The following is a 22564-nucleotide window of genomic DNA, read 5'->3' as shown; positions in this document are numbered from 1 at the left end:
AATTATAAAGCTTGCTTTTAAATATATATTTAAATACACATTTCTTAAGAGCTGCAATAAAGTTTATCTACCTTTATATTAGATAATCCCTAAAATGTTCACTATAACAAACATTGCGACCATCGTCTTCAGTGCAAACTCACTGAGTAAAGTAAGCAAGCAAATTGTAGTTACCAATCAGGTACATAAAACCTAAGCAGAAATTCTTTTTAATGTTTCAATTGAGTCTTAGAACATTTTTTTTTTTGCATGTTATACTCTGGACAGAAAATGAAGACATTCTCAAAGTGGCAATGACTTCAATATTTTATAAAAGTAAATCAAAATTATCGCATAAGGTATCATACAAATTAGGTTGATTAAAAAAGATTGAGGATTGAGTGATGATGATGATGATGGTGAAATGAATTGTGAAAGACATGCATGAAGGTTATTAAAACTGTCCTTGAAATAAAAAAGAATAGAGGAAGACAAGCAAAGCTCAGGAGTAGTGATGAACTGCGTAATTAACTCCAGGGAAAAAAGGTATTATATGTCAAACTCCTAACACCAGTAATAATGAGGTCTCAGGGATACGCCTGTGAGTTACATCAGAAGTGAAGATGAATGTCACTGTGAAATGAAAAGGCTCTGTTCTCTGAGAACAGGATTCAATGGTAGGCACATAATGGGTGTTTGACATATTCTTATTGAAAAGCAATCCCCTACGTTTACTTAATTTTATAAGCCCATTCTGGTTGGCCATCCTGGGAAGACATCTAAAACTGAAATAAATGAGATTCATTTTATATCAAGATTCAGGATCTAGCCATGTGGCTGTCTGATTTCAGGTCAGTGGCTTAATCTTTCTATGCCTCAGTTCTCCCATGTTCAAATTGTAGACTGGTCTGATGATAAAATGCATCATAACTGTTAAACATCTCTGCCACCCCCGCTAACTAGAATGTTACCGAGTGGTGAGTACATCTTCACATCCCCTGTTTTTAAATTGAATTCCATGGCATATTCAGTATCTGGATGGGTAGGAGGGGGTGGGTAAGAGTCCAAAAGATAGTCTCTGTCTGGCCACCCATGAAACAAACTGGCAAGCCTGGGGCATTGGTGGTCACTGCCATGCCCCATCGGGGGATGTCACAGGGGTACTCACCTCCCAGCCATCCCTATATCAGCACCCAGACCTATGCCATAGACAGTAGTTGGGAGGGGCCAGGGCGACCCCAGGAGCAACCAACTTAGACCCCTTTTGGGGGGAGGCGGCAGTGTGTGAGCCCAGGCTCTGAGGTATGGACCACTGTCCCATCAGACCTCACTTACAAACACAGATTCAAAGCTAAAATTAATAAGAATTTAGAGACAGCACCTGCAGGTCATTAGAGCCCAAGCGTAGGGCCCTTCTGCATGCATGGTCCTGTATGCCTGCATTGGTTCCACATGGATGCAGCCAGCCCTGATTCCTGGTCACATGATATATTAGTTTCTTCCCTTTATATTGGTTGATTCCCACCAGCATAGACTTGCTTTAGTATCACCTTTTTAAAAAAAAAAAGAAAGAAAGAAAGAAAGAAAAATTCCTCCTTTAACATTATATTCAGCTTCAGCTACTGGCTTATTTCTCTGCTTCTCTTTAGATCAAACTTCTTGAAAGAGTTGACTACACTTGCTGTGCCTATGTCCTCAACTCCCATACACTCTTAACTCCCCATAGTCTGGCTCATGCCTCTGCAACCCCAATGAGCTGCTTTTGTCAGTATCTCCAATACCCTCTGGGTCACCTAATCCCATAATTCTCGCTTTACTCAACTATGTAGGACTATTCAGCATAAGTGATTGCCCCCTCTCTCTTAAAACACTCTTCTCTCTTAAGTTTTAGAACAAATGTTTTTCCTTCCTCACTGGCTGTTCCTTTCCAGTTTCCTTAGGTGAACTGCTTTCCTCTGCCTAACATCTGAATATTAGGGTACCTCTCCTCTTTTGTTTCCATATTCACTCCCAAGGCAGACTCATCAATCCCCATAGAATTAAAACCCATGTCGTTATATCTCCAGCTCCGACTTTCTCACTCTTCTCTGGCCACTCGACCCCAGCCTCCTACTTGAAATCAGCCTCCTACTTGAAATCACCATTTAAATGTCTCACAGTCATTTTATGCATCCAAACTAGGACTCTTGACTACACCCAAATGTGTCCCAACCCTTCAGCACTCCCTCTTCTCTATCTCCGCAAAATGCCACAGCCATCTACCTGACTACTCAGGCAGAAATCTCGGGTTCATTCTCGATTTTGTTCTTTCCCTCTTATCCCACATTCAAACCATCAGTAACTTCCGATTATGTTATGTTAAAAATGAATGTTGAATAAACTCTCAGCTTTCCATCCCCATTGCCAGTCTGTTAGCCGAGGTGCCGTCATCTTTCAATTAAATGTCCTAGTTAAAACAAGTCACCTATGGGTCCCACCACTGATTTCAGCGACTTAAATAAGTTACCTACATAGCACTTGTTGAAAATTATATAGTTCTAAATTTCAGTGATCAGAAAATCCCATCCCCCAAAAAATAAAACTAGGAGAGAAAAGGAAAGTCAACATTGGGTAGCTTTTATTTTTTATTCGCCAAGTAAGGGCATTAAAAACTTTGATGATTATAATAATGGTAGTAATAACAGCTAACATTTATTGAGCAATTACCATGTACCAACACCATGCTAACCACTTTTTATAAATAATCTCTTTTTATTCCCACAAAAGCTATGTGAGGCAGGTACTGTTATTAGCCCCCTGTTACAGATGAGAAAACTGGGGATCAGAGAGGTGAGTCACTTGTCTAAGTTCTCACGATGAAAAAGCATTTTCTATATCCGCAACCCTTAAATATTAAACAAGTACACAGAAAGGATGTAACCTTAGAATTAAAATTGTAAATAATTTTAGCTTTATGAGAAGTTTATTATATTTTCCTCCTTCTCTTTTCACCACGGACTAAGTAAAACATAGCCATAGGTTGGCATTCATCCACGAAGGATGTCTAGGAATCACTGATTTAACCTCTCTGACACCATAGCACTAGTTAAGATTGGAGGTCAGCTCTAGAGCATATCACTTGTGATCCACTGATGAAAAATTACTTAGCTGGCTCACTAACCATTCACTATTCCAAATGGTTGGAAGCAAATGATTGCCCATAATACATGTGGGGCTTGGCAGGTCTTTTAAGAATATATTTGGAAGTTCTCCAGACAAGCAGCCTCCAAGGCCAATTGGTGGCACCAGTTTGCAGAGTCAGCACTTCCTTTTAATGAAACATGGTGCCCCAGGGAGTCTGGGATTTACTGGTGCCAAGAGCAAGCAATGGGCACCAACGGCTTCTTTTCCTGCTGCCTGGACCCCAACTCATGAATTCGCTCAGAAATCAGAAATACACTGGCTATTTCTTTAGAACAAATTGGGAACTAGGACAGTGGGGCAGGATAGCGGGGATTAATACCCTCAGTTGTTGGATACCCCTCAGCTGAATGAACGTTCCTAGTAGGAAATGAATTACAGGTTGTACCTGCTTAATTAAACACAGTCTGTATGGCTATCAATTAATATGTATTACAAAAATAGTATATTTTACCTCTAAAACACTAGATTTATTCAGTCAAGTATTTCCACTGGCTCACGCTGATCAACCAAAGCAGGATCACTGAGGAGTGAAAGTGTGAAGCATCCACAGAGAATAGATATGTTTCCTTGCCCGCTCTCTCAGGTAAGGCTAGAGGGTTATGGCTGGGGCCATAGAGAGGCCCCCAGTGCCATAAATAAATGTCTGCAGGATGCTTTAAAGAAGGAGTCAGCACAATATGGCTTATAGGCCAAATCTAACCTGCCATTTATTTTTATAACGCTTGTAAGCTAAGAATGACTTTTATATTTTTGAAAAGCTCGGAAGGAAATAAAAATATTTTGTGTTAAGTGAAAATGATATGAAATTCAAACTTCAATGTCCGTCAATAAAATGTTATTGGCACAGAGCCACATTCGTTTGTTTCCTCATTATCTGTGACTGCTTTCATGCTGCAATGGCAGAGCTGAGTAGTTGTGACAGAGACTGTGTGAACTGCAAAGCGTAAAATATTTACTATCTGGCCAGTGCAGAAAGAGTGTGCCAACCCTACTTTAAATCATTTTTAGAAATAAAAAATACAGGCTACGCAAGTATAAAACAAGGTTAATATTACTTATTTTACTGTAAAAATGCCTCCAGAAATGAAAAAAGAAATTGTTCAGGAGGAAAAAAATAAAGCCTGTGCCAGTCTATTGAATTCGAAATCTATAACCATAAATTTTGCTGTCCTTTCATCATATAAACTGTGCTGTGTCCTATTTTAACAAGAGTGTTGTTCCATCATTGGCTTTTTGTGTGTGTTTCCAAATAAAATTTCCATTAATGGTCACATAGCAATGCTAGTTAAAATCACTGTATATTTCATAAGACCTGAATTTCTGAAATGATGGCCAACAGGCTTTACTGTAATTAGGTTTACCCCTGAAAGGCCATAAAACAGAAGCTAGATATCCCCCAAAGCGTTCACTCTTGTTCTCATTGAAGACAAGAGGCTTGGAAGGCCAATCATATTGTCTAAAGCTGAAACTGGCTTACAGATTTAGTTTTCTAACCTAAGTAGTTTCCCAAATCTCCCATATTGAGATCCACAGAATATTGTGTGCAACAAGGTATTAAAAGGTTTTTTACAAAAGTGGTTTCATTTTGAAATAAGTTTGAAAAGTGTCAGAATGCTGAGATTTTAGTATTGTAAGACATTTCGGAAGCTTTAATATGTTAAGGTGCATTTTGAACCTCTAAAGGCAGGATGTAAATTCTTAATTTGTTTGAGAATCTACATGCACTCATAACTCACTGCCCGGGGAACATGCAACTCAAACACTAGGTCAGTCTTTGAGGTTGTTTTCTTGGCTGTCTAGTTTTTTTCTCTTTGAATCTTCCAATCCCTTGGGATGGGAGAAATAAAGCTCTCACAAGTTCAAAGTGTTTGTCGCTATAAACTGTTGGATCTGAGGTTATTTATGACAAATGCCATAACTAAATGTTAGACTGTTTGTTCAGGATGACTTAATTTTTTAAGAAGCCAGTTCTCCCTAGAGAATTTTTCTTTTTACTTTCCCAATCATTTTAATGCAAAATAGTAAATAATATAAGGCAACATTACTTAAGTTTGAGAGGGTAAAAGTACGAATGAAATTCATTTGCCTACCTGATTGTGTACAAATATGCAATGCATTAAAATAACAAAGAAGATTCCCAAAGTCCTTCTCTGCTAGAATCAATTCAGTAACCTCCCATTTCTTTTGGATTGCAAATCTGTGGCCAATTTTTTTGTCCCGAAATTTTGAAGGGCCCATTCCATTTCCCTACAAAGAAGATGTAGAGAAACAGGAAACAGTCACATATCCTAGGAGACAAATACTGCCAAGTGACAGTAGAACATTGAGTTTTTAGCAAGTCCAAAGAATAATATAATAATTGAGCTCTCTTTGGAAACTCAGGGCATAGATGAACTCTTAGTAGCAGCTTTTAACCTAAGGCCAACTTTTCTCAGCTATAATACTCCAGAAGAAAGTTGTCTCTTGGTTGAACTAAACATTTTTTTTTTTTTTTTTTGTATATGCTTGGAAATACAGACAGCTTATAATAACTGAAAGACCTTCTGTTGCCTAGACCCTGAATTATAGACAAGTCCACTTTCTCCTGTTATTAAATAATTTTTTAAATTAGTCTGAAAACCTCAATAATTGAACTTTTAAAATGTTGATTTTTTTAAATAAAACAAGCCAAAAACAAACAAACAAACAAAAACAACAAACCAAACCGTTGCATTCAGATAGAGGAAATAAAACGTTAAAGGAAAAGAGTTACAAACATTAAAAACAAGTATTACTTGCGCTGTTTTTCTTTTAGAAAAACTTAAAAAATCTTTCTGTTATCATTCATTATTTCTCAGAGTATCCAGATGGTAGTAGGATATAAGGCAGCAATTGTCACTGTGTCTGTTGACCCAATGGGATTACTTAAATAGTCAGCTTTGGGTTTAAATCAGAAAAAATAAAGTTTATTGGTTTTCAGCCCAATAAGTTCTTGAGTTTGCCTTAAGTGAAAATACAATCACTCCCAAGGGTGATAAAAGGGAAACCAGATGAGACTTTTTTGTGCAATCAATAACTGTGCTTCTTTTTAAAGGGTTTTTACATAAGTTTTCACAGAATCCATAAAATCTGCCATTCTGTTAATCCAGTTCCATTGATAGAACTGTGAGTAGGTCATATTGACTACGGCATCTACAGTTGCATTTAATTAATTTTGTTTCAGAAGTTGAAGTAGTTCAAAGAGTTCATGCTAAGAGACTCTGATTCTAATAAATAATACTATCTTTAGCATTAATTGGGTGGTAACTTTATGTGAGACATCTTGCTAAGTGTTTTACTTGCATTATTTTATTTAATCCTCACAGCGACCCAATGATACCCAACTATCATTTGTTTTTTACATATGAAGAAACTGAAGAGGTTTAATAACTTGCACAATAGAAGTTTGTTTGTTATTCCAAATATATTCACTAGTAATTATTTAGTCTTGGGGACTTTTTCATGCTATTTCAAGTCCCTCTAGAACACTTTATAATTAGTCAAATTGACTTTAGTGTTTTATGATGATTGAGCAAGCTATGTCCCTTTGATTTTCTCATAGAATCACACAGATTGCTAGTCTGTAGCACTGCTGAGATTTGAACCTGCGTGTGTCTTTACAATACCGCAGCTCACGTGTTTAGCCCATTATGCTAGGTTGTTTCCCATTACTAAAACGCTAAATATAAATAGGTGGAAGACAGTCTGGTAGTTCCTCAAAAAAATTAATTACCATATGATCCAGCAATTCCACTTCTAAGTATATGGACCTAAAATCATTGAGAACGGGGACTCGAACAGATATCTGTTCATGAATGTTCATAGCAGTATTATTCACGATAGTCAAAAGGTGGAAGCCATCAAAAGTTCATCAATAGATGAAAGAATAAACAAAATGTGGTATGTACATACAATGGAATATTATTCAGCCTTAAAAAAGGAATTAAATTCTAATACCTGCTACAATATGAGTGAACCTTGAAAACATTATGCTAAATGAAATAAGCCAGATACAAAAGGACAAATAGTACACGATTCCACTTATATACAGTACCTAAAATAGTCAAATTCATAGAGACAGAAAGTAGAGTGGTGGTTGCCAGGACATGAGGGGAGGAGTGAAGAGGGAATGGGGAATTACTGTTTAATGGAGACAGAGATTTAGTTTAGGAAGATGAAAAAGTTCTAGATAGTTATGATGGTTGACCAAAACTGTGAATATACTTAATGCCACTGAATTGTACAATTAAGAATGGTTAAAATGGTACATTTTGTTATACATACTTTACCGCAATTAAAAAAAAAGTAATTAAGACAGGTTTGCACTAAAATACAAAAGCTAGAGCCACAAAACATAACAATAGTATTATTTGAGATCTACTTTGTAAAAGTTGACTTACATTAATCAAATAAGCAAACTCGATTGTGTTCAGTAGCACTATAAATCTTACCTTGTATTCACTAAATAAAAATCAACATAAGGAAGAGCCTAATTCTTTCAATACCAGTATCTGATGGAACAATATGAAATACAAAGTGTCAGGATGAATTATAGCAAGAACAATTTATCTCAAGGGGCATCCAATAACAACTTATTCCTTAATATTTTCAGAGTGAATCAAAACACTTCCATGAGCAAGAAATCTTGAAATATTACTTGGGAAAATTGGTTTGAATTTTCTTTTCAAATCTATATATTGGGAATAGTAAATACTTTGAAGGCAATAATAAATATTTTTTCATCACATATTGGGATTCTTTTCAGCAATATTTTTAAAATAATTAAATTGGCTCATTTTAGTGCCCTAGATTCTGGCCCAATTTGATTATTTACTTTGAAATATGGAGATCAAAATGATATAAGCATTAATATCCTTTGATTAGTCAGTGCTTTTTTTCTTCATTGTTTTTGCTTGTTGGTCAGAAGCTTCATAGCAATCAAATAAAAATTTACCTTGTGCTTAATCTAGAGCTATCAAAGGAGCCAAATCAACTTTATGTGATTTATTGATTAAAAAATTAAATACAGTCTCTTTTTTTTTGGTAACATACAAACTCAACTTATCAGAATGTTATAACTATTCATTCCCAATTTTGTCCTTGTTTGGACTTTGGACATGCTTTTACTGTGCTTGAACTATTTCCATGTCATTGCATGAGAGGCTTCTTCTCACATTTCTGACTTCAATTCAAATGTCACCTCGGAGAGGCCAACCCTGACCATATTCTATCTAACATGGTCTCCACCATCACCCTGTCACTCTGCATAAGATCACTTAGAGTCATTTCCTTGGTGATACTTTAACACTCCCTGAAGTTATCCAGATTTGCTCCCTTGGCTATTGCTTGCCTTCCACCATTAGAAATGAGCTCCCCCAGGCAGGGCAAGGGCATCTTGCTTTCCACTCTCTTCCTCTTGTCTACCAGACAGACAGGCTCATAGTGGGTGGATTTACTCTTCTGCTTCTGCCTTGAAACTGTGTGTATAAACAGACTCAGAGCACAGACATACTGCTCAGCTCAGCTCTTTATGGGTGCTGCCATGGGCTTATCTCAGTGGGCTGGGGGACAGGACAACACAGAGGGGGCACCCCTGAATGTGTTAAGAAAGACCTGCTTGTTCCTTAAACCTAATTCTACCCCAACCTGTTTTTTCAGAGTTCCTTGAAAGGACTAATAAAATGGTACCTTATTTCCCATTTGCCATACTCCCTTGGCTCTGGAGCTTTCTTGGGTAGGCACTCCATGAGAAGATGGGCTGACTAAATTAAGGAAGATTTAGACATTTATGTGTTTTCTCATTATAATGCTACCCTAATACCTTAAAATGACACATATCCTTAGCAAGTTACAAGCATGAAGCTGGCCTCTCTTTCCTACTCTGCTCTCTGAGGACCAACCTCATGCAAGCATCAGCTCTGAATCCATAGGAAGCATAGTGAACCAACCAGATGAAATCTAGACCTACTTGTCTTCCCACTTTAGAGATGGAAAAAATCAAGAAACATCTTTGCCTTTACTACTTGATAAAGCAAAGCAAGGTAACAGAAATAAGAGTAGAAAAAAGTTTTCTTAAGACCATTTTCTAACTATGTAATTTCAGGGTTACTATGCAGAATTTTGTAGTAACGATGTGCCTCTAAATTAATAATGACTATGTGGGAACAAGGCATCTTGATCAGTGAGATATTTTGTTTTTAAAAGGATCCATCCAAAGGCTCAAAAACTAAGATTATAGCAGGCTTCTAGTTGTCCTTGCAGCTATGGCAAACAGCTAATTCTCTCCCTTTTGTACCAAAACAAAACTCCTTATTATTAGAAGGTTCATGGGCACACAAGGTAACAAATTAAATTTCCCAGTCTCCCTTGTAACTAGGTATGTGCATGTGAATGACAGTGACAAGCTACAACCAGATCAATTGCTTAGAAGGAGTAGGCACAGCCTTCCCCACTCTCTCCTTTCCCACTGGGTGTAATTTGGAAGTGGTGGTGAGCTATTCTAAGGCACAAGGGTGAGAGTGACCCGAAAAGAAGCCAGCTTATTGCAGCCAGAGTTCCCAATATTTGGAGCCACGTAACACCTGGGTTACTTATATCTAAATGGTTCCATGAGAAAGAGAAGTGTGAGACGGTAAACATGTCCACCTTGTTTAAGCCACTGTCATCTGTAGTTTCTGTTCCAGCAATCAAACTTACCTTTAACACAATTGACTTTCTTTGAGGATTTAGATGCGACTTCATTTTTGCAAAGTGGCTTTAGGATTTCAAAATGATAAACTTTTTGAGTTAAAAAAGACCTTTGAGGTTAGCCTGTCCCTCACTTTTTTGACGAAGAAATTGAAGGTAGAGGGAATAGATCAACTTCTGAAGCCTCACAGGTTGCTGGTTGCAGGACTAGTGCTCAGATCTCCTGAACTTCAGCATATTGTTCTTTTCTGTTGTGGTCCAATTAGCAGAATTCCCCAGAAATGACTCTGGGGTTCCCTCTGGGAGGTGTGGACAACTTACTACCTGGGACCTGGGGCTTTCTTTTTCCCAAGCAACCTATAAACAGCTGCTACCCTGCAGATTCTGACAAAGCTGCTCAGACTTCCACTATAGGAAGAAAGAGCAACCGGGGAGACCCATGCTTGGTTTCTGGCATGCTCACTGTGGGATGATGGAAGAATCCACATCCATGCCCTTAATTCTTTTCTTGCTGAGCCTGACCTTGAAAGTTTCCCTTTTCTCCAATAACACTATTCTTTTTACTGTGACTTAGCATTGTGGAATTTGTCTGGGACCCTGGGGCATGGCAGTTGAAAGTTCAAAGGATACCTACTTGCATGGCTTCATTCTTAAATGCTATGAGTATCCATTATCATTCATACACAATTTTATAATGCAGGAAATTTTCTATAACAGTTATTAGTAGGGATGACTTCAACCGTCAAAGGAACACAGAGAACAAACAAATCATTTACTTTCAAGGTCTTCTGTCAACCAGGTGCCCAACCACAGCTCTCGTTGGGCAAATAGCATTGGTACAGTCGTGATTAAGAAAGCTGACCCAGGTCCTATGGAAAGTGGAAAGTAAAATCTAGCCACTAGCGTACAAAGTCCTCAGGCTTACCCTTGCATTTCTACCCTTTTTAAAAAGTTCTTGCATTGCAATATACTTATAAAGCTAAAAGTTTATATTTGGATTCTGCAAAATTCTGTATTTTATACAGCTATCGCACACTTCTTACCATCCTCATTTTCATCAAACACTGGGGGTTTGCTTGAAGTGTTGGCGCCCATGGTCGTCTGCCTAGACCTGGATCCTCCAGTTACATGATCCTGGCAGAAATATCCATCTTCATTCAAAAGAGGTCTGGAAGCCTTAGCTAAGCGTCAAGGAGAGAAAAAGAAATGATAGCCTTATAATGCCCAACAAATGGCTTAGTCTGGGTACCCTGAGTACACACTAGGCCGGAATATTAATTTGTGCTAATGTGGCAGAATTTTTTTGTGCTTGAAAATAATTTCAGAAATAGAACATCAAGCATATGGAAAAATCCACTACATGGCCTCATCAATAGTAGACCTAGACTTAAAAAGAAGGAGAAAAGCCAAATATTTTTCTAAGTATAAAGACAACTTTAAAATGAAGTCAGCAATGCTTTAACAACTATAAATTAAAAATAATATTTTATTGTGACTCCATATTTTTGAGAGAATATGTTGGTTTTAAACTTTTTTTGATGTGTGACTAACAGCTTTAATTTTTTTTAATTATAAAAATGTTCCTTCTCTCTTTTTTCTACCCTGGAAAGTGCTACAGCATGAAAGGAACAAAGTCTGAGTTTGGGCTTTACCACCCCAGCAAGTTGTAAATTTCACTAAACATGTTTCTTTTTTTCCTTCTCCTGAACTTGAAGATGACAACGGTCCTTATCTCAAAGGCAAATTGCGTGCTATTTACTAAAATAATATGCAAAGTATTTTAACTGCACGAGTGCTCAATAATTGTTAGCTAATCTGAAGTTCAGATGATATCCATGAGAGCTAAAAAGCCCTGGGGAAAAAAAAAAAGTACATTCATGGCTTTTTTTCATTTTTAAACATAATTGTAAAATATTTTACTTTTCCTGAAATTGGGAAGGAGAGGCGGCATCCAGACTCCTGGCTTTAAAACGGACACTGATAATGGCTTTGGGCCAGTTATGTAACATATCCCCTCTAAAATGAAGGAAACAACAGTGCAAACTCAGATGCTTCCAAGAGCCACGGAGAAATGCAAATGAGTGAACTGGACCGGGTGGAAGACATTAGGCCTGGTAGGGACCCTGGTACCCTGGGGAACCCGGGCTCCATCTAAAAGAGGTCACTCCTCTCAAATCTAAGACATTGTCGCCAAGTGGAAAGATGGGCCCAGAGGCCAGGGCTTCAGATCTAACTGATTTTATACAAATTATTTAAAAATTCGTTTTAGCTACATGACCTGAGCTAATCTCATGCACGGGATAAATATCACTCATGCAGAGAGCTAATGAGACAATGTATGGAAAGCAACCAGCATAATGCCTGGCACATAATATACAAAGAATAAATGTTAGCTACAGCTATGTTTAATAGTAGCAATATTTCTTTATTATGCATTATTTTCATTCGACACCCGTTGACGGATTGTGCTCTCGGACTTTTTTCAAATATAGATTAGAAGTGTCACGGAAGAAAGTACCCCAAAGGAAGCTGGCCTGAGGACGTTACTGAAAAAGAACTTAAGAAGCCCCTAAGCAAGACTAGAAGAAAAGCTTATTTTTCCTAGGAAAAGGTAAGTAGAGCCTTCATTTGGAAGGCAGACTCATTAAAGAAATGCTACTTTTCATATTAAAAGCCAACTCCTGGCAAAGTGCCTTATGAACTTTAAAAAGAATCATTAAATGGAGAGCACAGAGTCAGCAATTAAGAAGCAACCAATTAAATGGTATGAGAGAGGGGTGGGGTGAGGGCAGATGGCAACAGGTGGCTGGAAGAAAGCCCACGGGGATTACTGAGATGCGGAAGACAGAAAGAACTCGACTGTCCCTCCAGGCTAAAAAAACAAAAAAAAGGAGGGAGGGTGGCTTTTAATTCCAGCGGAAGGAGGGTAGGAAGAAGCAAGTGGGATGCCTTAGTGTTTCATTGTGGGCCAGGGAGAAGGGAATGTGGTGCCCTGTGTGTTCTGTTATTGCATTTAGAGTCCAGAACAAGTGGGGGCTGGTAAGAGCTAAACTGCAGATGACACTAGAGAAGACTGGTCCTAAAGAGAATATTGATTTTAAGGAATTGCGATTGTTAACACAGCAGACTGGGGCTACTTTCTCTTTCTTTTTGTACATAAAGCTCTGGTACACATAATTTTCACACCACACCCCAATCCTGCCATTTTTATATATTTTCTTCACACCTCAGCCTTCTCTCAAGTAGCCCGTCTTCCTGCAACTTCAGATGTACCAAGCATTGACCTTGCACGTTGTCAAGTCAGAAAGAGAAAGAGAGAGGAATATTATCACAATTTGCCCCATTTCAGAATTTCATTCTGAAGTGCAGACAATTTGTTCACCAAAGATTTAGTGATTTTAGCAGGAAGAAACTATGCAAGCAGGGAATTACTTTAGTGTATGTTTGGGGGAGGGGAAGGTAAATGGAATTATTGATGTTGGCTTCTCCATTACACCTAACATGCCCAATCCAGTTTAGAATAGTCTTTCTCTTATCCTCATGACCGAATTACACAACTTTCCTTCATATCCAGAAAGAAATTAACCTTTCTCTGCTAGGAAAATGAAGACACATCTTTCTCATTCTGCTAAATAAGGCTCAAAAGAGCCATAGGACTCTTTCTCTTCTACCAAATCCTACCTCCTTCCAGACCTCCTGGTACTAAGTCAGCAGTGTAACATAAGAATCATTTCCAGATGTCAAGAGGAGAGTCACCATACATGGAAATGAACATCCTAAACGTAGAAAACATAAGAGAAAGGATGTGTCTTATGGGAACACAGACAGTTTTCAGATTCTTGACCCAGCCAATTATCAGATTATTAACTGTACACTCCTTCTCTAATGCCAATATTTGACCCTTGGGCTATACTTTTGGAGGCTGTCAACAGGTGAGCTTTTCTAAGCAGCTGAGTAAGTCTCCCTAGATAGAGAGGGGTCATCTTCAGGAATTAAAGAATCTAAGATGTGAAGCAAGAAAGTTGCAACTTCTGACAACTCTTTACGTTTCATTGCAACAAGCATATGCATAGACAGATATACCTTATTTTGTTTGCATTTGAAAAGAACTTAAACTGAGAAATATTTAGAAACACAGGGAAGAAAGAAAACATTATGAAAAACACCCAAGTTAACATCGCTCTTAGTCATATTGTTTATATTTTATCATCTTTGCTTCATCATTTTGTATATTCAAAGTCATGGATAAACAGTATTTCCACCCTAACCTTCATGCCAAATTCATTCCCTTTCCATATTTCCCCAGGACAGCTACAATCATGAATCTGGGATACATTTTACAGTCTACTTTCTATGTCTTTACAACACGAGTGTTTTAAAGTAAGTCACCTAAAGGACATCCTAACATAGGTATATTTTGCATCTTACTGTGGTCATTTATCATTATACTTCTGCGATCTAGGTGTGTTGATCTCCACAGTTCTGATTTCTGCTTTTTAAGTGCCGCATAACAGTCCTTTGTGTGAATACACCATATTTTCTTTCTGTGTAAAATGTTTAAATCCTTCGGCTTTTTTTTTTTGGATCCTAGGTGATGAAGCCAAACACTGATTTATAATTTTTGCTTATTCAGAAGCTGAATAAGAGAAACAAGCAGAAACACTTATCGCCACCCAGCAAATATTTATTAAAGTCTGTGCGTGTCTGGACCTGAGTCAGTGGGAGGCTGGGGGATGAGGGGGGATACTATACTGCTTGTAGGCTCAGTTTGGCCGCAGCCCTGTCGCGTTGTGGTGGGTTATCTTGAGCGGCTGCCTTTGTCTTATTTCTCTCCCCTTTTAACTTCCTAGTTTCCCAACAGTGCCCTTAGTATGAGGGTTTATTTAAAAAAAAAAAAAAAAAATCTAGGCCACCACTCATCTAGATCTTTGCTTTGTCTTTATGCCTTGCAAGAAGCTCAGACTGGTGCTTCCCACCCAGGGAGCAGGGGCTACTAGAGGAACTCCCAGAAACGTGGAGAGAGCAAGGAAAGGCACCTACCTGCCGGGGCGCAGAAGCGGCAACCAACACTGGGCGGGCGGGCACCTGCGGCTGCAGAGGGGTGCGAGCGCCGCTGAGCACGCTGCTCCTCCTGGAGCGGCGGCTCCCCGGCTGGGGCGGAGGGCGGAGGGCGGGGAGCAGGAGCTGGCGGGTTGGCGCCCTCCCCAGAAACCGCAGGCAGTCGCCTGGGGTCGGCGCAGCGCCTGCGGAGCGCGAGGAGGGAGGATGGCGCTGCGGGCGCGGCTCGGAGCGGAGCAGGCGGCGCCCTGGCCCAGTTTGGAGTCGCCGGGACGCTGAGCACGCCCCCACTTCCCGGACCCAGGCTCAGTTCCCCTGAAGTGACCCCCTTCCCCTCCAAGATATTCGGGCGGCACCGCCGAGGATGGTGGATACGGGAGTGGCGGGTACGAACCTGTAGATCTGAGATGGTGAAAGGCAAGGTTTCTTTTAACACTTCCTTGAGGGATTGTGGAGAGCGAAGAGAGGGTTCAGATTTATATAGGTCCCGAAAAGAAGGATTTTTAAAAAACGATCATGGTTTAGCAGATTATTTTACTCCTGGGGAAACTGAGACACAGAGAAGGAAAATACGTGCCCAGCGTGACATAATAATTGAGAGAACCTTTTGTGGACCCAGGTCTCCTGGCTCCCAGCCCCCATTTACCCCATACATTGCAGTCACCCTTCTCTGCGCGTGGCAGTGGGGGCAGGGGACAGGGGTTCAGGATGAAGGCAATCTTACTGGAAGTTTCTATGGTCTCTCACCCTGTACTTCCCCTTTGTAACAGCCATCACGATTGAAATAACTTCTTACTATTTTCCCTCAAACTTCAGTCACACACACTTAAGTCACCAGGGAACTGGCACATAGGTTGCTTGCTGAAATGGCGAAGGTGTGTGATGGTGGGCGGTGGTGGAGGTGGCATGGTGACAGCTTCTATTCATCTCCAGCATTTCCCTACCGTGCGGAAATGCTAGCTCAGCACTGACAAATATTGAGATTTTAAAAGAAAAGCTGGAAATGAGACTATGTGAAATCTCCCATTATTTTTAAACATTGACAAGTTTTTAAAAAATGTTAAAAAACTCAGTTGGTCCAAGAAGATGCACCTGTGGCTGAAATGTCTTTTTCAGACTCCCACTTTTTGATCTATCTAGATGTAAAGTTCCACAGGCTGCAGGAATCATACTGGCTTTGTTCATCATTTGTAGTATGTGCTCCTAGAATGATGACTGCTGCATCTTAAATATCTGCTGAAATTGTTGAAGACGTCAGTGGTCACCTTCTGGTCAAGAGCCCCATAACTGACTCATTAAACAAATATTTCAGGGTAATTCTCTTATCGTATCATAACCTAGCCCTTTTCCTCTTCTGTTTTTTATCTCAGCCGTGGGTGACATTCTACCCCAGTACTTTACAACTGAAAATAACCTTGAACTTCAACTAACCCATTCTCTCCTTTTGCATATAGGATCCTGAGGGAGGGATTTGCCCAAAGCTACACAGTGAGTTAGTAGCCGAATTCAGTAGAAACTTACCTTATGTTGCCAATTCCTATCTGAATGAGAACCAGATCATATATTAACATTTAATGTGTAATTTGGGTTAAGTTCCAAAAAATGGCATCCGAGTTCAGGAAAAAAATTTTAAGGAATTTATTTTGGGAGGAGGTATTCTTTTTAAGGCAAAAAGAAGGCACCTGGCAGAAAATACATTGTTTTTGAGTAACATCTAGTAGCTTATGAAACACTTTGGTTATCTTCAGAGCACTGGAGACGCACTACAAATTTGTCGGACCTGTATTATTATCTCCCTGAGAAAACTGAAAGGGCAAGAAAACGGTCTAAGACTAGAACTTAAGTCCCTGGAATTCTCTTCATTTTAGTCTTCTGGTTAGCATAAAGGACTCCAGAGTCAGGCAGTCTTTCATCCAAATGCCAGCTTAGTCATTTCATATCTCTGAGATGTTGGCTAAGTCATTTAAAGACCCTGAGCCTCAGTTTCCAATTTCAGTAAAGGGGATAATGGTCATTCCTACCATCTATAGTTGATGACAGATTAAATGAGATAATTCATATAATCACTTAGCATGGTGCTAGGCAGCACAGAGTAAACACGCAGGAACTGTCAGCTGTTAAAGTTGTCAATTAATTAGTAGGCTACTAGGTTCTGTCTCAATATTTCTCAGATCTGTTCTACAAATCTTCTGTTGGTACAGTCACTTTTGCTTAAAATAAAACTCCGAATCAATCCTAATGCATTTAGTCACGTAAAGGCTTGGCATATCATAGGTTTTATGGAAAAATAGTGATTTTTATTACTATATCATATGTAGTAAATGAAAGTCAGACCCATTTCAAAGAGCTGATTGTATTTTAATCTTTTATTTATTCAATTGCTCATATTGTCAGTATTCCTACCTTAAACATAGCTCTTAGAGAAACTCCGAGGAGACTGTCACGAAGAAGTTGCTTGGGAAACCAACCAGGCTACATTCTTATGACAATCTCTGGAGCCCCCCAGTGGAGAGGAGCATGAAGTGAAAAGTAACCCAGCGAGGAAGTCTTGACCATACAAATATTCAGAATTTAAAAAAAAAAAAAAAAAAAAATCATGGCTTATAACATAAACATTAATACCACACCAATTAAACCATGCCCATTCGTGGCTTGAAGTTGCCCACTGGGTTCCACTGAATTTAGAATAAAGTGACACTCTTTACTCCAGCAGAGAAGGCCTTATATTCTCTAGTCCCTGACAATTTGTCCAACTTCATCTAGGATTAGTATTCCTCTGCTCACTCCACTCCAGCCACACTAGCTTTCTGCTCTTTGCAGATCATGCTGACTTTGTCCCCACCCCAGGACATTTGCATGGCTCTTCTTTATGCATGGACGTGGTTCTGGACTCAAGTCCAGCTGTCTGCACGTTTCCAGTTTAGAGAGGCTTTCCCTCAACTCCTTACCTGAGGTTCTTTCCCTACTACTTCTTCCGTTCTCCACGACACACTCTCATTCCTTCAATCTTATCACTTATCATGAACTATGATTAATTTGCATGTGTCACTTTTTTGGCTATGTTTTCCACCATTGAATGCAGGCTTTATGAGGGCAGGAATGACATCTCTGTGTATCCAGTGCTGAACCAGTGTTTGGTACATAGAAAGTATTTCATGAGATGAGTAAATGTTGGCTTTTTCCATCATTCTTTTCATTTCTGAGTCCAAGAGGAACACAAAGAAGACATGTTACACCTCTAAGCAGGAACCATTCCCATGACATAAATGGTACTTTACTGGGCTACGTTTCAAAGGGGCAAAGATAAGTAAGAAATAATCGCTGGGCAGAAGGATTTTGTGGTTTGGGTAAAAGCAGTAATTACAACTTGAGATTGGTAGAGGCCTAAATGGAAGCCCCTGGAAAGCACTGGCTGAATTGGTTAGCTCCGCTAGAAGGAGCCAGAAGCTTTAGTAACATTTGATCAGTGTCTGGAAGAATGAATGAAGCGTCACTAGACAGAGAGCGGGGCATCCCAGATCTGGAGACGGGCGGCATACAAAAGCATGGTATTTAGGAAGAAGTACAAAAAGTTTAGTGTGACTTGAGTATAAGTATTGTAGGGTCTAGAGAAGATGGGCAAAGAGCTGAAGAACCCCAGATAGTCTATAAAAACAGCTTGAAGTTTAAACCTAACAGCAATGGGAGACCCTTAGATGTGTGAAGCAAGAAAGTGGACCTCAACAGAGTTGAGTTTTAGTAAGAGCACTCTGCCCTCCCCACATAAGACAAAGTTTCATTTTTCTTTTGATCTGATATGTAAATTAGTCTGTTACTAAAAAGATGAGTTTTCTCTTGTTAAAAAAGAAAATTCTCCTTAGTTATAAAATGAATAATCAGATCCTAGCACAATGTTTCATATTTAGTAAGTTCTCAAATAATTGTTGAATTCAAGTCAATGTTCAGTTTTACCTGATTTGTCCACTTCTACCCATACGATCACTTTTAGGAACTGCATGCCATAATCTCCTGAAGTTTTCTTTTAGATGTTATCTTTACAAAGAACCTCTTTTTATTTTCAGTTTCATTAAATGATTGCTCTTTTACAGTTTCTAAAGTGCCTTTACGAATTCTGTAGACCTAAGTTCATGATTTCTTTAATAACCCATCCCTGCAGTGTTTATCATTTGTCTATCATGGGGACCTCACCATGACCGGAGCTGGAGACACAATGGTAAATGTAGCAGAAGGGCAAGCATTAGAAGAGCAAGAATTCCAATGAAGCGCAAAACACATCACATTATCTTCAGTGCTCAGCCCCTGAGTGTGACATAGTTTAATTGAAAGAGGGGGAAACAATGAGACATAATGGGAAACTTTCATTGCTAGAGTAAAAAATAAAAGACAGACATAGTATCAAATTTATGTATTCTCTCCTACATATGTACTAGAAAATAACTGAAAAAAGAAAGAGAGGAAGATGGGTATAAATTAAAGCACAGACGAAATGAACATTTATGATGCCTACTGTATATATACATCCATGCGCTCATTTATTCCACAGCATTCATTGAGGTATGGATAATTTAATTGCTCTTCAGAAAACTTGCACAGTAGAGCATTGTTGTTGAGAAAAAAAATACTGTTAGCATCAGACAGACCTGGGTTTGTTACCTGATTCGACCACTCATAGCTTTATGTCTTTCTGCAAGTCATTTAGACTTAGCATCTTTGTTTCTTGATCTGTGCAATTTGCATACTAGCATTACCTACACACAAAGGTTAAATGAGGTAATGCACAAAAGCATTCAGTGCAATGCCTGGTGCAGAGAGGTACCTGATAATTGCATTAGACCTAATGTCTCTCGTTTGTACAAAAAGTGTGAAAAAATGCCCATCTCACTGCACCCTCATCAGCACTGACTCTTGAAAGCTCATTGCTAGGAGACATGGTTAAAACACTGAAAAGATAGACACTTTATTAAGGAGCTCATCCTCTACTTAAAATTCAGGGAAGTTAACTGGCAATTTCAGTACAGGTTGACAGGGCCATGACAATAGAAGTTAGGGTGCTCCTGAGCACATTAAGAATTACAGTCTCATCCAGGGATGTCAGCAAAAGTGTCACAGAAAAATAGTATCCAAGCTCAGTCCTTAAGATAAAGTACAAGTTGGTTGTGCAAAGGGGAAGAGAGTGGTCCAGCCTGAGGGAACAGCATGTGCAAAGTTGTGCAGTCAAGAGAGAGTGGTTTGTGTTCAGGGAAGCCATGGAGCATTAGCGTGGCCAGGTTGTAAAGGAGGAAGGCACTAGACACAGAGAAAACGGCAGGTGTAATATCCTGGATGTGACAGAGGCTATGTGTACTCGTGTGTCACTTTATCTAATCTGTACAACAAACCCATAAATTATGTGGCGCTATCTTCTGTTTTCAGAACAGAAAATAGAAACTCATATTGTTTAGGTACATTTCCCAAACTCCCAGCTCTGGGTTACTACAAAGTCATGGTCTTTTTTATTATATGAGCTGCATCCTCTCTGTGTGTCATGTATGTGTGTGTGCATGTATATAAAAGTATGTGCGATGCAATTTTAATCCTTTTTTCTATACAATAAATATAATGATTAAAAATACAGCTTTAAAGAGAGAGCATTCCCATTAAGTGTTTTAACCCATTTCCCATTTGGAAAAAAAAAGTGCAGCTCACTTCCAGCGTTAATTTTACATAAACACACTCTTTGAAGCTGAAGCAAATTTTACTGGTTTCTAATGTGAAAATAAAATATAAAAACTTTTCTTAGAGTTATTTCTAAATAGAACTTGCCTCTAATCCTAACATACCAGAAATGTATACATAAATCAGATTCACCAGATGACTCCAGCTCACACCTGTTCAAGAATGGTGTTAACATCACTCATAGGAATACTACGTTTTCCAGGATTTGACATTTCCAGTGGTTGATAATTATTACATTTTTCAATGGAAATACCACTGCTAAAATCAGAATGTTATAAGTAGAATGATGTCATTTGTTCCCAAAGACTATCGATACACTAGAGCAATGTGAAAATAATAAAAGCAAGATATTTCATGGCAGACTTTGGGGATAAGGTTAGGACTGTGATCCACGAGTTATCTCTGGGTAAACACTGCAGCCGCAAGCACCACCAGCGAGTATTCTCGGGGCAAACGGGAAATGAGTTAAAGCCAGAAGATTTCAACCTGGCTTATCTGATGTCAGCTCCTTATATATTCAACCAAATGACCTATGAATGACAGCTCAAAATAAACAATTCCTTAAACATTTTCTGCATATTATAAAGAAGGAAATCAGATACATCTTGATTTTGTTCTGTACGTTATTAGTTTGCACCTCCTATTAGATATCAGATAAAGCTGTGAAAGTGAGAGGAAGGAGTGGTCTTACTCACCTATAAACAAAGTGACTCCTTAGGGCATCTGCTTCCTTCCCAGCCCTTTACTCTCCACACACGCACACACACAAGTACACACACACACGCACACACACACACAACACAGGCATATATTACCATATCCAGCAGCATGTAAGGGGAACAGGCAGCGGACTTGATATTTACCTAAATAGCACAGCAAATTAAGTGCTTATCTACCATCTCCCCTCTCATTCCTTCCTTCTTAGCGTTTTTTAAAATGGGGATGTCTTTGCCGTGAGCTGGCCTTACATGTGACGCAGCAGATGGAAAGATGTGGAGTTGTGCTCTGACAATGGAAATACATCCGATGACATTATATCTATTTTTTTTATTGCCTAGGGAGATATTTTAAAAATCTATAAATGTGTAAATATAATCATTTCATGCTTAGGATGACTATTAAGTTTCACTGAATAATGTATGTTTTTTGTCCTGGAGTTTTCATCCTAAACTAATGAGGTTGTGGGGATAGTCCCGCCCCCCCCCCATAAAATCACCCTGTTTAGATACAAATTGTTTCTCAATCTAGCCTATTTATGCTGTAGTTAGAGATATTTTCTCCTAGGTTTGTTGCAAATTTTTATATTTCGTGGAGGCTGTTCTGTTGAAAAATTTAGAAAAGGCAATTACGAAACAACCCCAGGTACCAGTCAGACTAGGAAATTGTGACACATCCTAAAGTGTCCGTGAAATTAAGGGTGACATGCTGTCCTTTGCTCCTCTCAAAGCACAGCTCCATTCAATGCACATCCAAGAAAGGGTGCTGCGGTCCTCAGAGACACCCGTCCTGGTTTTCTCAAATCCGGTTTAATCCATCATTTTGTACATTTCTGGGTGTGGAAGTGACATACATTTTAACAGATTGTGATACTGAACCACAAAGGAGGAATAAAAGAAAGAGAAATTGTGCATTTTTTATTTTTGTTTCCCAAAGTAGGCTGAATCTTCTGAATTCTAGTTAAATTCATGAAATATGACTTCTGAATCAAAATTTTGTTCCACAAACAAAATTCTGTGTTATTGTGTCATTGGTATATGAAGTTATTTCAAATATACTTTATTTTAGGATGCCCATTCTTTGGTGAGTACTTTTAATAGTTTGACTTCCATAGGAAATGGCTCAGGACCTAGGGGATGGTGATAGAGATCCAGCATTTTGAAAGTAGCCTTACAGAAGAACCAGATGAGTACCTTGAATCTGAATT

General features: G+C 38.9%; 1 protein-coding gene across 4 annotated transcripts in view; it reads right to left on the bottom strand.

The window, feature by feature from the left end:
* STK32A (serine/threonine kinase 32A) overlaps positions 1 to 15033 on the bottom strand; it is a 92780-nt gene extending 77747 nt beyond the window's left edge. For 2 of the 4 annotated variants that reach the window (XM_039836469.1, XM_039836470.1), the window contains exons 1-2: positions 14908 to 15033; positions 10911 to 11048 (exon numbers count right to left, since the gene is read on the bottom strand). In XM_039836469.1, the coding sequence (XP_039692403.1) occupies positions 10911 to 10962 (52 nt within the window). In that variant the 5' untranslated portion in view covers positions 10963 to 11048; positions 14908 to 15033. Of the gene's footprint in view, positions 1 to 10910; positions 11049 to 14907 lie in introns of those variants that run through there. The other 2 variants (XM_039836472.1, XM_039836471.1) reach the window with 2 other exon arrangements.
* Positions 15034 to 22564: the final 7531 nt, after the last annotated feature.

This window comes from Pteropus medius, unplaced genomic scaffold (assembly GCF_902729225.1).
Source record: "Pteropus medius unplaced genomic scaffold, Ma_sr-lr_union100, whole genome shotgun sequence".
NCBI lineage: Eukaryota > Metazoa > Chordata > Mammalia > Chiroptera > Pteropodidae > Pteropus > Pteropus medius.
This window is presented reverse-complemented; position numbering and strand designations above follow the sequence as displayed.